The 15,498-nt window shown below is 37.0% G+C and overlaps 1 protein-coding gene across 1 annotated transcript in view; it reads right to left on the reverse strand.

Moving 5' to 3' along the window:
- Positions 1–1,424: 1,424 nt before the first annotated feature.
- The window catches only part of TRPM6 (transient receptor potential cation channel subfamily M member 6), a 78,873-nt gene continuing 64,799 nt past the window's right edge, over positions 1,425–15,498 (reverse strand). Inside the window, exons 34-40 of the mRNA XM_050329055.1 lie at positions 13,496–13,561; positions 10,811–11,097; positions 10,474–10,556; positions 9,752–9,957; positions 7,804–7,855; positions 2,551–2,657; positions 1,425–1,676 (exon numbers count right to left, since the gene is read on the reverse strand). Coding sequence (XP_050185012.1) covers positions 1,555–1,676; positions 2,551–2,657; positions 7,804–7,855; positions 9,752–9,957; positions 10,474–10,556; positions 10,811–11,097; positions 13,496–13,561 — 923 coding nt within the window. The 3' untranslated portion in view covers positions 1,425–1,554. The remainder of the gene's footprint in view (positions 1,677–2,550; positions 2,658–7,803; positions 7,856–9,751; positions 9,958–10,473; positions 10,557–10,810; positions 11,098–13,495; positions 13,562–15,498) is intronic.

The following is a 15,498-nucleotide window of genomic DNA, read 5'->3' on the forward strand; positions in this document are numbered from 1 at the left end:
TGCAATTAAACTACCTCTTTTCACAGACAAGCTAAGTCTTCTGATAGATTTACTTGCTTCCAAAAAAAAGCAAAATGAAAAGTATAATCTAATAGGGGAATATGTGGGGGGTTCCACCAGCATTATCTTATAAAAAGCTATTTTTACAAAGAAGAAAAAAAACCAGGAATCTCTTCTGACCATTTTCAGAAACTGCAGGCATCTCAGATAAATGCCTTCATTAATATCATAATCAATAGAAAAACTGAGAACATGTAATTTCCAAATCCCATGTATATGTAGACACTTACTAAATACATGAAATTAATCATAGATCATAACAAAAAGCCCCCTTACATATTAAAATTTGCTTTCAGCTATGGTAGAAATATGATTGTTTCTTATTCAAGCATACAGTTTTGTAGTGACTGACATAAGTGTTTCTACTCAATATGAAAGTACAAAGTTGCTTTAATGATACCTGTGATCTGTAATAAAACACCAGTTGATTTAGAAAAATTTCTGCTGAGTACTTCTTTTCAGTCTTTTTTCTACAAAAATCACATTGCACATAATTGATTTTTCTGTTTTCTGAACTTCAACTAAAATCAGAGGACATCAATAGAAACAGATGCAGATGCTGCAAAATATAATTGCACCACTGTTGTATAACAGTCCTATTTACAGCCTGACATTGACAAGTTAAATACCAAATGGAACATACTATTTTTTGTGACTTCTAAAATCTTTGTTCCAATTGCAACTTTAAAACATTCAGAAGCTAAAATAATATAAAGGCAACTCCTAAAAGCAAAATCACATTCAAGATTATACTTTACATTTGTATTAAAGATGATAGATTTATCTACTTCATCAGCTCAGAATGAGAAAAGTCAGTGATGCTTGTGGGTCCAGTAATCTGCCCCTTCATTGTTCATTTTTCTTGGTATGTGAAAAGAATTCAAGGTGAAGTTTCTACAACTTTTTTCAGTCTATCTGTTTTATCAGTGACTATTGCTTAAACTATTAATTCATTACTCATATATTTCTGGTTTGTCTCTGAATCAATCAACAGTTAAGAGAAATATTTCTGGAATTTTCTGGAGAGCCTTCTATGCCCAAGGAAAAGTGAGCATGGGGCTGAGTGGGCTCTGACTCTGAAAACAAATTACTTGCACATGTGTATGCATTCATTTATTTACTGAAGAGTATAGAGAGTAACGACAAATTACTCCCCCTTTGAAATTAACTTGTCAAAGTCACTTTCCTAAGAAAGCATAGTTTGGAACCATAATCCACATTTAAAAAATAAAGGCACTGATGGGACAGTTCATCTACCTAAGGGGTGACCTGCTCCTTGCAATTCATTGACCTGTACAAGAAAGACCGGCACAAAAGTATGTAAGGGGAGTAAATGAAGTTAATTTTTTTATTCCTTGCCTATAGTGTCGAGCAAGTGCAGACAGATGCTCCACTCAGACATCTGCATTTTGTGCTTTTGGACTGACCCCTGGCAGTGATAATGGACAAGTTTTCAAGCATGCAAACACATGGGCTCTCCTCAGAGCCACTGCTTCATAGTCGCGTGTCATACTCCAAAGGCTCATCTGCATTGTCAGCTCCTCTGGTGCTTGTTTCCATTTCTGTTTCGAAGGCTGGACTGCCCATTTCCAATGTGTAGTCACTTCTTCTCAAATCTATGGCAAGAAAATAAATTCAACAATGCAGCCAAGTAAACGTTTGAACGCCATGTACTTCCTGAGCCGTGTCCAACCCAATGACTGGTCTGTTTGTTATTTCCAGGAGGAAGAAAATCTGCAGTAGGGCAAATCAGAACCAGGGACATGAGAGCCCTTGGAGGACTTAATGGTGTGAGCCGATATGAATTAACCTTCCTTGACTGTATTTATTCAGCTGATTTTCCACCTTTTTATCTCTAGCTACCACAGACACAAATAATCAAAACCAGTAACACTGCAGTTTCTGTTTCAGAATCAAACAGCAATTATTACTCCACATAGGCACTGAAAGGAAAGAGCTTACCCTATTAAAAAAAAAAAATGGTGCCTGAAGTCATCCAGAAAGCAATTTATTTTGGTTTTGAGTCTTTAAAATCTGCCCCACATCAAACAGAAGCACATTTTACCAAATATAACATGAACAACTAAGCAGTGGCTGCAGTGTGCAGTATCCTTTGCAGGACCAGGAAACATCCAGTGAGTTTTCCCCAGCTAATTCATTGCCAATTTTTCTATTGTTACTCTTTCTTATTCTAAAAATTACTTCTGATGTTATGTGTAGTGATGACTCCGGAAAACTGGGCTAAATTTAGCAAAGTAAGAGAAACAATTCAATGAGAAGAAGTTTTCATGCTGAATGTCAGCACAAGGTTGGTGAGCTCAAGCCCTTACGTGCTAGACAAAAGAGCCCTTGCTCATGAAGACTGTGCTTACCATAATCTTTCAGCTCAATAGAAATTTCAGTTCTTGTTTTTATAGCACAGCTAGGCCTTTACTTTTACTGGACTTAAAAATTATGCATAGGTTAAAAATTAATCTTTACTTTACCTACCAGGAAGTTTCAGCCTCCTGCAGCAAGAGTTACAATGATGCTTTGCAATGAAGTTTCTTATTGCACCTTCTCCTAGGTTTGCTGGTCCAAATACCATTTTTCCAGATCTAAAAGAAATATTATTAAAAATCAGTGAATGCAAAATCAAGCAGATATTATAGGGGAGGGAGATTATAATGGTTTTTATTTTTTAAATGAGAGATAAGTTAGCCTTTTGTATCAGGACAATCAAAGATTAATATACATCACAAGTTTCTTAGCTCTGAGACAAAAAAACCTACCAGTTCCTTTAAAACATTAGCCTACATGTAACCCACACCACTTCTCTTTTTCTCAAAAGGGAGACAGGACAGACCCAGCAGTTCATGCTAAAATGCTCAAAGGGAACCTGGACACAGTGACATTTTGATGAAGTATGCTATAATCTGAGTGACTCTGTTAAATCAAGCAAGTAGTTTGGTTTCAGTTTTGATGGTGGGCACTTGGGAACACACCGGAACTAACAAGGACTTATTTCCACCTTATTTAAAAACAGAAAGGCAAAAGCAAGCACAGCCCTAGTCACATCAATATGCAGCACAGAAAAATAAAATAAAAAACAAACCCACAGTATGCTGCTTACAAGCGAAATTTTAAAATTTATTGGCTTCTTCCTGAGCTCATTTCTATGTATCTGTGCTCTGACTGTAAGTGTAGAAAAACCTTCAGAAGAAGGAGGGAAAAAATAGTGTTCGCTCAGGGAAACTTTGCTGCTTGGGAGAAGATTTTTTCCATTAATAGCTTTATGTGTGTCACTCTGCCTTCCTGCCAGGGAGACTGACTCCCTGTTACAAGAAAAGATAATGTTCTCACAGACATGTCTGGAGGTCCCCACAGGGGTGCCAGGCAGGCCATAAAGCACAGGGGGACAACGCAGCCTGGGGTTTTATTGCACATGTGAAAGGTGTTGCTGTAAATGGCACCAAGAGAACAGGCACTCTGCATCTGCCTGGTGTGAACTAGCACTGTATTTGTTAGTGGTTTTGACTTTTGGAAAAAAACTTTTCTTAGATCCTTAGCTGTGGCCTGGTATCTGGGGTACCTGCGTGCACACAACTGGTCACACTGACCAAGTCAACAATGCTCCCAGGGGATCCATTTGTGAAAGCGTAATGCATATTCCGAAGGAAGCTGTCACAATTACAAACAGAAGCAAGCCATATGCACAAATGTATTAGAAATACCACATAATTATATCAGATTCTTAATGTAGTCTGAAAGATCAGTGTTATTAATTATAGTATTGCTCCACCATTATTCTCAAGAATTTAATTCACATTCTAGACATTATGGAACACAGCACACAAGAAACACTTCCAAGGAAACTTTACGAATGCTAGTATTTTATTTTAATGATATGCAGAGTGGAAACAGCACATTTTAAAATCTGAAATCTATTAGAGTTCTGAGAAGCTATAGAAAAAGATTTTCTCTCTCTCAAATCTATCTGTAATTCACACCAGCGAAAATATATTCTCTCTAAAGAAAGCAGTTTTCAAATATGAAACTCTTCACTTTCACACAGGAGAAAAGCAATGATTGGCCAAAACTACCATACAAAACTTAGTATCTCTTTAATTTCTGGCAGACACTAGAGACTATATGTCTCCTGGATCCTCTGAAGGACTTGTCTAATCATGCTTTAATACAAATTAATACATCAAACAAGGCAAAAGGTAAATTATTAATCAAGCCCCATATATACAATTTAAATGATGTGATCCTATATAATCATCTATATCCCTTGCTATAATCTGGTGAAACGCCAGTAGAAATAGAATGTACCGAAGTATTTGCTTGAGCAAGTATAGGAAATGGAGAAGATTTTCCTAATTCCAAGGCCACACAACCACTCTGATACTTCCTCTGCTCTAAAATAACTGTATGTTAGATGCAACAAACAGCTCAAGACAGACCGCTATTTTCTCACAAGTATATTCTTTGTAACATGTATGGGGTAATCTTTCCTCTCTACCCATTACTGGCAGTGGTTCAAGAGGAATACTGTGTTTAAGTTTGGAAAACAATTTCAAGAAATATGGGGATAAACTGGAAATTATCAGCAGCCTAGAAACCATGACATGTAAAGATCAGGGGGTAGTCTAATATGAAAAAAAAAAAACCAATGCCACACACACAGAAAACAAAACAAAACAAAAAAAAACAAAACCAAAATCAAAAAACTTCTGAAGAAGACTTGTTGAATTTTTTTCTTTCTCTATGTTGACAGTAGACAGGACCAGAAAGAAACACTTCAGTAAGAAAAATAGAAAAATTCTTACAATCAGTCATGATACAAAACTATTGAAAACAGATGCTCTGAGAAGTTTTTAAGGCCGTCCTTGGAAGACTTTAAGGTTTGTCTATACAAGACCTGTAAAGCCAGGAATGACCAGATAAACTCTTTGGGTCACTCTACTGGTTAATCAAGGTTTGCCTGTTTCTCCAGTGAGAGAAAAATACTGAGCCTAGCTTTTCTATTTCCCAAGTGGGTACATTAATGTGAGCTAATGCACTCAAAAAACCAAAACATTTTCCTCCTTTTCTGCAGAACCTTACTTAAGAGTTATGTTCCATAAAGGCCTACCAGATTGTTTGATATTGGTCCAAGCAGGTTACACAGCCTGTGCTGAAGCAGAGAGTGTTCCTCAATAGTCTGGAGCTAGAAATGTTTATAGCAGACAATAGGATATTTACAGGGCTTCACTGACAGAAGGTAAAGGACTGTGTGAGCTTGGTGACAAGTAGCACCTTTCCAGGGAGGTGTTCAAGTAATTTATTCAGTATATTTTTGTAGATTTAGCTTCCAATCCAACTCTTTCAGTTGTGTAGATTTCTACAATGGAAGTTCATTTCATACAGATGTTTTGTTTGCTGGCAGCAAACCAACTGGAAATTGTTTGGCTGAAAGTGCACAGTTTGCTAAAACTCAATAGATTTTTTTTCTTCAAAACATGCTAATGAGTAGCTTCAGAGATCATAGTTTCCCCTCAATAGTAAAAACTTCAGTCCATCACTATCTGCTCGAGAGCTTCCAAAAAGGAGAGTTAAGAGATCTAGCACCTCTGACTCCTTTTCACATGTTTGTAATGAGATTTTTGATTACCTTTTCTCTCATCATTCTGAGTAGGCCTATTGTATCAGTTCTTTCCCATTTGAAACTCAGAACACTATTTTCCTCATCTCTGAATCTGCACTTAATGTCATTGAAAACTTTACTTGCATGCACTTTGTTGCAGATTTGGCAAATAATACATGCTAAAAAAAGAATCCAGAGTACTGCCTATGAGGCAAGTCTTCTCGATGTTTGGGTAGTACAGGAGTCTGCAAGGACTGCACTGTGTTAAAACCTTGTCACTGTGCCTCGATTACATCTGCTCTTAAAGGAAATCTTTTTACGAACGTTATACCTTTATCATTTTATCTCATGTCCACTAGGCAAGATCTTACACTGATTTACAACAGGTCAGGATATGCCTGTGTTGTCAAAGCATCAGGCATACTTTCCAAACACATGTATTATATTTGTCTTGATACTGTATATAAAACTAAGACACGATGCACTGCCACAGAGCTTGGGGTCACACTTTGCCCTTGCAAATGCCTTTGCCATTTCAACACAGAATGCAGAATGCATAAAATAAAAGACATGACATGATAATGACATGAGCTACTAAATCAATGGAGTTGAATAAGCAAAAGATAAATAATTTAAGTCTAAGTTACAGTAAAATTTGAATCAGCTCCATCAGTCAAATGCCACCAGTTTTCTCACAGTCTTCTAGGAGAACTCAAGTTCAAAGCAACTTTTGAGGCAGTGTACAGGTTAGGGCTAGTTATTAAGTATTTTATTTACAAATGAAAACTTAAAACACATCTTGCCTCTGTCAGAAATGTTTCTCCTGTGAGAAAATTAAGGTTAAAGAAAAAACAGAGCTTTTACATTGCTATTTATACTACTGTTTTAGAAAGTGTTTCTTCATAACTTGCTGTTCTGAAGATTTTCCTGAATATAGGAAAATCAAGCTAGTTTTGCTTAATTAATCAACACTTGCTCTCTAACTAGGACTATTTTGCAGATGATAAAAAAAAATGTGAAAATAAGATCTGTATGATCAAGTTTTAGTAACCATGAAAAAATTGTTTAATAACAGAAATAATCCAGAAGGACACTAATAAGCATAAGGTTCAAAATAGTATAGATAAATATTATCTCTCTTTTAAAGAGGATAAGATGAGTTGCCATGTGAAGTACTGTGGTCAATGCCTGGGCACCACTGTCAGCAATAACTATTACAGTTTATGCTGCCATTGATATTAAAAAAATCTACTTGGACTCCCTCCCTCCCTCCCTTCCTTCCTCTCTCCTCTCTCCTTCCTTCCTTCCCTTCAATCAGATGACATGAGCTGAATAAAAGGGAGCCAAGATAAGCACCGGGGCAGGGGGGCAGGGATGTCAAGGAACATCTGGAGAGACGTGTAAGTTGAGGAAGGGTACCCTGTAGCAGAGCAGCCATCAACACCAGTGTTTCTGCTCTCACTACAGGAAATACTATCGAAGAGCAAGGTCACAGAATGGGAGAATGGCCATAGTTCTGATCCCTAAATTTGATTCATGAGGGCAGGCTTCTACTTCTGTGTGTGTAGTCTCTCTAATTTTTGCAAGTTTTCACATCTCCATATCACGGCTCTGAAACTGTAACACACTGCATGTTTAAATGCAACACTAAGGCCTATCAAAAAGACGAAAGAGCAAGAGGCTTTCCCCTCAACCTCTTAAGACATTGTGTTCCCATATACTCCATGAAACAGTGCCCCACCAGGCAAGGGAAACTAGACTGCCACAATCAAGTTACTTATTACCTCCTTTGGTACACATTTCTGAAGAGATGTACATCTCTTGTTTAGGTCTTCCATCTCCCATTCCTTCTTTCCCTTCATAGCCCTTGAAAGACCTTATGCTCCCAGCACAGCAACACAGACTCTTCTCACTTTCATATGCCTGTTGCCTCATGTTGAGAGCTGGGACACTTACAGTCCTCCAAAGCACAGGAGAGAATATCGTCTTTCCATTGGCATCATACTTTCATTTAATCAAAACACCATGGAAAAATAATTAAACCCCACACACAAAATGTAAAAAAAAATCCTAAATATACAGAATGTTGGCATAATGTCTAAAATGAATGATAATTTCACCAGAAAGAAACCTACTTTTTGTCTTCGGGTTTTATCACAGACGGATCTGTAAGGTTCTCCCCAACACCTACAATAAATCAATAGTGTGTGTGTGTTACAAAGGAAGAAAGTAACGATTTCATAATCTGGCACTTAACAAAAATGTAATTAACCATTTTCAGTAGATCATAAGTTGTCAAATTGGTCATGAACTAAAAAAAAATGTTACAAATATAAAAATCTGCGAAGTATTGGCAAACGTATAGTTCTTATTACAGTCTTGCCTTCAGCTGCTTTGAGGTTTATTTATGTGTAGATGGAAGGTGTAGGCAAATACGGTAAATGTTATGTTGAAGCTCAACTAACTAAGCCAAATGTGACCAACAAAACACTGTTATTTTAGTTGGTATAAAGGATCAGATATGGATCTTGCAGATATCAATAGGCCTACTCTCAGAGACACATTCTCTTCAAGGTAACAAACACACAAAAAGCCACAACTTTATGATGTGCAGATGTTTGGGTCTGTTATCCCTCTTTTCATCTGGGTGGCCATATTAAAAAAAAATTTCATTGTGATAACATTGCAGTTTTCCCCAACTGTTGACATGCAACTATTTACGAAAACCATCTTTTCTTGTATCTGAAGAAATCACTATGCTTTCACACTAATGAAAAATCTTTGATCCTATGACCACATGATATGCAATTATTTTTATTTAAATATAATAAATTTATATTCTGCAAAAAAAAGGATAAAGATTTCAGTAATACCATAATGTGACTGAAATGCCCCCAAATTGCAATGAAGGCCATTTCAGTTGATGTAAATTAGGAAAATTAAGTCTATATGTATGTATGTGGAGGTGGTTCTACTATTATATAGTAAATTGTGATATAAATTCATCCTATTAGAACTTCAAAGGGAGTAGCCCTTGCACTTTTCCTTAGCTCCAGATTAGAATATTAAAGATAAACATAAAGCCCAAACTAGAGCTGATTTAAGTTAGTTTGAGATGAAAACTGAGATTTACTTGGATATTTAAATTCTTCATTTTTGAGTCAACACAATTTGTCTGGAACTGTCAAGAGAAGCTGGAGCAAACTTCAAGCAAATTCTTGTAGGCTACAGTGAAGACACACTTGTTCCTTCTATACCTTTTTTTCATGTGCAGCTAAAACCACTGAAGGAAAGGATGGAATTATAGCTTTGCTTAATTGTTTAATAAGCATGTCTTTTTGTAACTCACAGCTACTGGATGCTGTAAAATGTAAATATGTGAAGTCTTTGACTACCCGTACACACTTCCCTTGACAGAAATGACAAATAGTGTTTATATGGTTTGATGGGTGATGTTCATCTTCTGAACATTGTCAACTGTTTATCTCCTTGAGATATGCCATCATCCCACTTACATATGTATGGTAAAGTGATCACATGCTCTTTGAAGGAGTCAAAAGACTTTGTGAATAGCATTCAGGCTTACTGTTTATGTGAACTGCTTACGGATTTATTAATATGAACAATTAAAAAAATAGAACTGCAGATAGCAGTTCACACTCTTATGACAGATATACCTATACATTCAGTGTGCATGTATACCTGAGTACACTTGAATCTCTGTATTCTTTATACATCTTATGAAAAATTAAAATACTTCAATTGTATTTTTATACATTATAATCTGTGGAGCGGGTTTTTTTGGAGCTGGCTGAGATGTTTCTGTACATTTTATCTAACTGTTCTTTTGTTTATTCAGTCTAGAGGCATTTGAAGCAAAATTATTTTCCTATTATACCTACATTAATACAGACTGTTTCCACAGACTGTCATTTATCAGTATCAAACAGATATACAGGGGTTTCCTGAGCTTTGTATTTTCTCATGTAAGTGAGAATTTGGCCCATTCCTCAGTACTAAACTGTCTTTTGAAATAATTGCTTTTCATTTGGTTTCAAATAGCTATCTCATGCTAGCAATCACCTTGCAAATCCAGGACAAGGAGCTCCCCACTGGTGTACACATAGGTCCAGTGAGAGAAGGCCAGCATCAACTCTTCCAGCAAGCTGCTGGGAGTAATCTCGTCTCCATTGTTGTTGTTATATTTCCGAAATTCACCGGTCATGTACTTCTCAATGGTCAGCCACTGGTTCACTGAATGGCGGTAGATGAGGAAAACTTCCAGGAACCTGTAGAAATAAATACTATCTATCAGGAGCTGGCAAGATAATGAGAATCCTCACAGTCAGCAAAAGTCATGATGCAGTGTAAATATACCAAAATTTCTTCCCTGGCAAGAGTATTTTGAACAGCAGGACATAAGAAATGGTAGAGAGAACAAAGGCTTTCTTGGTCTGATAACTCTCAAAACAGAGCACCCAATCAGGAAAGTTTATTTTGTTTATGAACAAAAAACATAACCTGATTTACTACAGCCCACTGTAAATGAGCTATGTCAAATTGTTTTATATTAATTGTACAAAAGGCAATTCTTGTTTATGGAACAGTATGCTTATTTTGCTACCACATACAGCTACTTCCAAATTGCCTAATTTTCCTCTTAAAAGTTTATTAGCCATCATTAGACATTTTCATTATCATTGCAATTATCATTGCATTATCATTGCAACCCTCTATGGAAAAGGAGGCTGAATTAGACCTGGGACACAGCTGAAAAGAGAAACCTTTGGCACCTAATACTTTACCTTGGAGTATAGGGAATACTATGAGGCTTCACTTGGTTGAAGGTATAGATTAACTTCTGGGCAGCCCTTTGCTGTTGGATCTCCTGAAATAAATAATGTTGTAAACACCACTTTCATTTTCATGAAGAAAGGTGTCATGAATTTTCAAAACAAACAAAGAAGCATACACACACACACTGATTATATACTGCTTACAAATGGGAGATATATCTTCCTTAAACCTTTTTTTCTTTCCGAAAGATAACATCAAACCACATGTCAGCCATGCTGAAGACATGAACATGTAAGCAATATAACATCAGGCTAGACCAGTCAGTGTCTTCAGTTCTGAACTCACCCTCAGGCAGAGATGTAACACTGTGCCATCGTGAAAGATCTTTTGCCAAGTTTGAACCACCTCTGGCAGAAAAGACTTCACAATAAATACTTGTCCCAACTTTAATAAATCATTCTCAGACCAAGTACAAATGACCTTCATGGCTCTCCGCAGACCCCCATCCATCTCCTCCCGCGACAAGACTTGGATCATTGCAGCCATACCACGCTGGGACCAGGAAGACATGCTTTTATCAAGGTTCATAGGTGAACTTTCTTCTAGCTGATAGACTGTCACTTCCTCTCCAGCTTAAATAAAAGGAAGTTTTGTTAGCAAAAGTCATATATTGCAGAAACAGGAGAGAACTGCATTTTGATTTGACGTCTTTTCATATACATACCACTTTATACACCTTTGTAAGCCACACTTTTTTAAAGAGAGCCTTTTTATCATAACTGTTCATCTGTCTGAAAACTTCTCCAGCCCAAACTTACACAGTTTAGGACATACATTCTTCTAATATAATAATAATAAGTGGTCCAAAGAGCTTGTATTAACCTCTAAACAGAGATGAATTTAAGACCTCCTGGATACTTCCACAGAAAATAAAGCTCACATATTCTAGTCTATAGTAGTCATTTAAAAGCACATATTTTTAAAGAGTTACCATTTTTATCTCCAGTATATGAACTCTAAATGTACCGAGTGTAGCTTCTTCTCTTTATGCACTTAACAGGAATGCGAATTTTTAGTAAGACTTGTTTTAAGTTAATTATGATCTATGGAACACTCACAGTAATTTTTTTTACTGTGTTTCACAAAGTAAACCCCCCAAAAGAAATAAACACCCAAATAAAAAGCAAAAGCAGAAGATCTGAAATATTTGTGCATTGCAAATAACATTGGCATTTCTAAGAAAAAAAAATTAAAATCTCAGTTTAAAAATAATAAAGTAATAGTTTAAAATAATAGTTAAAAAATAAATCTATGAAAAAAATCTTGACATCAAGGCAAATACAGAGCATGTAATAGTTATTGACTATACCATTAAACGCCTTAAATTTTGAAGTTGCTACAAAATAGACTGTAGTCAAGAGTGCCACCTTTTGGTGCAGACAGAAGCTGAGTTGTTTAAAAAGTGGTGACTTGGCCACGGTGAGATGAGCCAGTGAAATTAGATTCTAAAGGACATTCCTACGAGAATGGTAACTTAAACTAAGATTTTACTTTTTTTCTAGAAATTCCAATGTTATTTGCAGTGCACAAATGTTTAAGATGTTCTGCTCCTGACAGTAACACTTTTTCTGAAAGCAGAAACTAGTGAGCTTAAACTCATTGATATTCTATTTCCCTCTGTAGTTATAGTATCATTCCTGTCTGCAACAGAATCAAGACACCTTCCTATTGCCACAGTTGGTAAACAAGCAAAAATGTAGAGTTTTTAAACCTGGCTTTCCTTCTTGCAACTCACTTTATTTGCAATTTGAATTCACAAGAAACAGGTTTTCATTGGCAAGTGTGATGAGGTAACTACATCTGCAAAATGGTAAAGAATGGCATAAGCCATGATAAACTGGATTCAGACTAGTAGATTTCTTTCCTAATCTCAAATATATCTGCATCAATAAGCCCAAATGTAGATGCTATTGAATGCAGCATTTTGCACACATTTTTATTTAAAATAGACCAACTGCAACAGTGTCTTACATAAAAGATGGACACTTGTATAAGGAAACTATAACTAGAAGCATTTTGTAATTGTACATTAAATCTTCATTTTATTACTTTTTGACAGTTTAATACCTAGAAAGGTATCTCCTGGAAGCTTCAAGGATTAGAATGTTCAATATGCTCATAGCTATATTAATTATCTGCAGCAATCTGGTCTCAAGAAATCCTATGATGCTGCAAGTATCAGCAATTTGTTGCTGTGAGACAAAATATTCTACGCATTGAGAGGCTGGTACCTAGATCTCAAGTGTCTAGAGGCAGAACTTCTGCTGCTCTAAGTCAATACTGCATGCTAATTTCAGACCTCTTCCCAACAGTTTATGATTATTCTCTACCACTCTTCAGTTACAGCACAGTTCTTTTTTCCTTAGTAGACTACGAGTCTTCTGTGACAGGTACAGGAATAGTGCCCTTTAGAGCAATATCTGTTTTTCTTCTTGTTGGTATGTCCTACACATCTATATACGTCTGTGTCTGTATGTGAAAGAGGAACAGAGAGAATGAAGTTATGAAGGCTAAGGGAAAACTTCAGCTATCCTATTAGATATATAGAAGATGGAGTTAGATTAATCTCTGAGGTTGACAACAATCATACAAATGCCAACAGATGCAAGCTATAGCAAGGGAAACCTCAACAAATTCTGGAAAAACTACTAGATTCACAGCTATGTAAGTTAAAATCTGGAAGAGGTTGCCCAACAAAACTGAGGAATTTGCATTTATAGATGTATTCAAAATGAAATTGTACAGGGTGTCAGCAACCTGATCTGAATTGACCACAGAGGGAGATGGACAAGACAACCTTCAAAGTCCATAGATTATTGCATGACTACAGTTTTACATGGTTTGTCTCCTTCAGAAAGAAGAATTGTTGAAATTAGTCCAAGACAATTTCTCAAACAGAGTCTTCAAAAAGATAATGCACCAACTACTTATAAAGCAAAAAAAAAACATAACCAGGAAGTTAGTACTCACCAAAGAGCTGGACTGGTGTAAAGGGTATAGACTGAGCAAGTCTCATTAAGTTGTTTCTTTCAACAGCTGCAAACAACATAGATTTCACTGCTATATTGAATCAACAAGCTGGCTGAATTTCAAAAACACTTGGCAGCACTTTACTATAGTGTACAAAGCCAAGGAGTACACTATAGTGTACAAAGCCAGTGTGATCCTGTCAGATTTGATCACCATTCACTCTACCCAACCAGCAACTCCCCTTTGCACACTGTCACAGTTTAGGAACTGTATCTCCCAATTTAGTGTTCCTACTGAGTCACTCCAAACCATGCGCTGCTTCCTTACTGCCCACTCCCCATTCCTCTGCCTTCTGCAGTGGGATGGAGGGAAAAGTAAAGATCATGAACTGAGGTTACTGAGGTTACAAGTTACTAGAAACGGCAATGAGATAAGAAAACAAGCAGTAACAGCAACACTATTAACAACAGAGAGTACAAGACAGGCAAACAATTCACACGCAAATGCTCACCACGTGGAAACTGACAATACATGAAACTCAGCCACACTACCCTGACCCAGAAGGAACCCGTTCCCCTGTCCCTGGAAAATGACATGAGGTGGTATAGAATAACCTCTGGGTCCTAGCCATGCCTCTCAGCTACTGCCAAAATTAGCCCTGTCCTGGCCAGAATCGGGACACATACCCATGGTATCTCATAAGCATCAGCTGCTGCTCTTTTCACCATTCATAAATTCCTTCCTTTCAAAGAAACTGGCTCTCTGGGAGAGCCTCTGGCACCCTGCTATAAGCAGTGCTTCTGCTACCTCCTTATCCTCCTCATTTCACGAAGGGCTGCTGCTGCTTTCTGCTCCTGCCAATTTCTGTGCGGCAATATTGACAATGTGCTGATGAGATGCACTGATCCCAACTGCCTTCACTGCCTGTCTCATCAGGCTCAGAAACACTTGGAGATTTAGAAAGGCATGATAGGAAAATCCAAGCTTCCCTTGCACAGAGCACTGTTTCTTCATCTGGGTTTCTTGTCAAACATCAGTAACATTATTATATCTCCTAGCCAGCAGCTTATTACTCAGGCTTCAAAACATTACCTGCAAAACTTCAGACTCAACTAAATACAGTCCTCACAATAACTGAGTTATCAGGAAAGGGGAGAGAGGTGTAAAGTCAGCCACAAAGAGGGTAAGAGGGTAGAACTAGGAAGCAACTTGGATGCTACAGTTCTATCTAATTTGCCTACTCAATGATTAAAAGCAAAACTAGCATCCAAAGCAGAGAGTGATTTCAGGGTTTGGAGATGCAAAAATATCTAAAAGTACTTGCAACAGAATGTACCATGGAAACTACATATAGCTAAACCAAGTGATTTAAACTAACCAACCAAGCAAAGTGAAGAAACAACGAAGAAGGGAGTGGAGGCAGCCAGCCAAACAACAGCAAGTTACTCTATAACCAGGTGAGTCATCCTGAAGTTCATAAAATGGTCACTTTAGGGGCTCCAGACAGAGAAGACCACTGGCGATCCTCAATGAAGCCCCTCAGAGACCTTATAAGGATATATATATTTGCTAATAAGTGTTGGGAATTTTCATGAATATGTAACAGAAATACAGGGAGCAAAAACAAATAATCATGTAATGCTGACATATAAGCTGTAGTGAAGATACCTCTGTGCGCACTTTGGCAAACTGATTACCAGTGTATTTGGCATGCTTAAATCATCCAGTATGTAGTAATAAAATAATGCCTGCCTGCTAAAACTCACAAATTGAGTATTAGAGGTTTCTTCTAAAAGCTGATTTTAGGCAATAAGAATGAAACACAGTAGAGTTGTGTTTCTCTGCAGAGTAACCGAGAAAGCTGTGGTGCCAAGTCTCACAAAGCTTGGACATTGTCTATCCTTCTTTTAAAATTATTTCTCTAAGCAGAATTAAATTAGAGATTATTGAGTTCAGAAGGGCAGAGCAATTGATGACTCATTGACCCATGAATTAGGGTCCTC

Source organism: Myiozetetes cayanensis, unplaced genomic scaffold (genome assembly GCF_022539395.1).
Source record: "Myiozetetes cayanensis isolate MyiCay16 unplaced genomic scaffold, myiCay2020 scf4, whole genome shotgun sequence".
Classification (NCBI taxonomy): domain Eukaryota; kingdom Metazoa; phylum Chordata; class Aves; order Passeriformes; family Tyrannidae; genus Myiozetetes; species Myiozetetes cayanensis.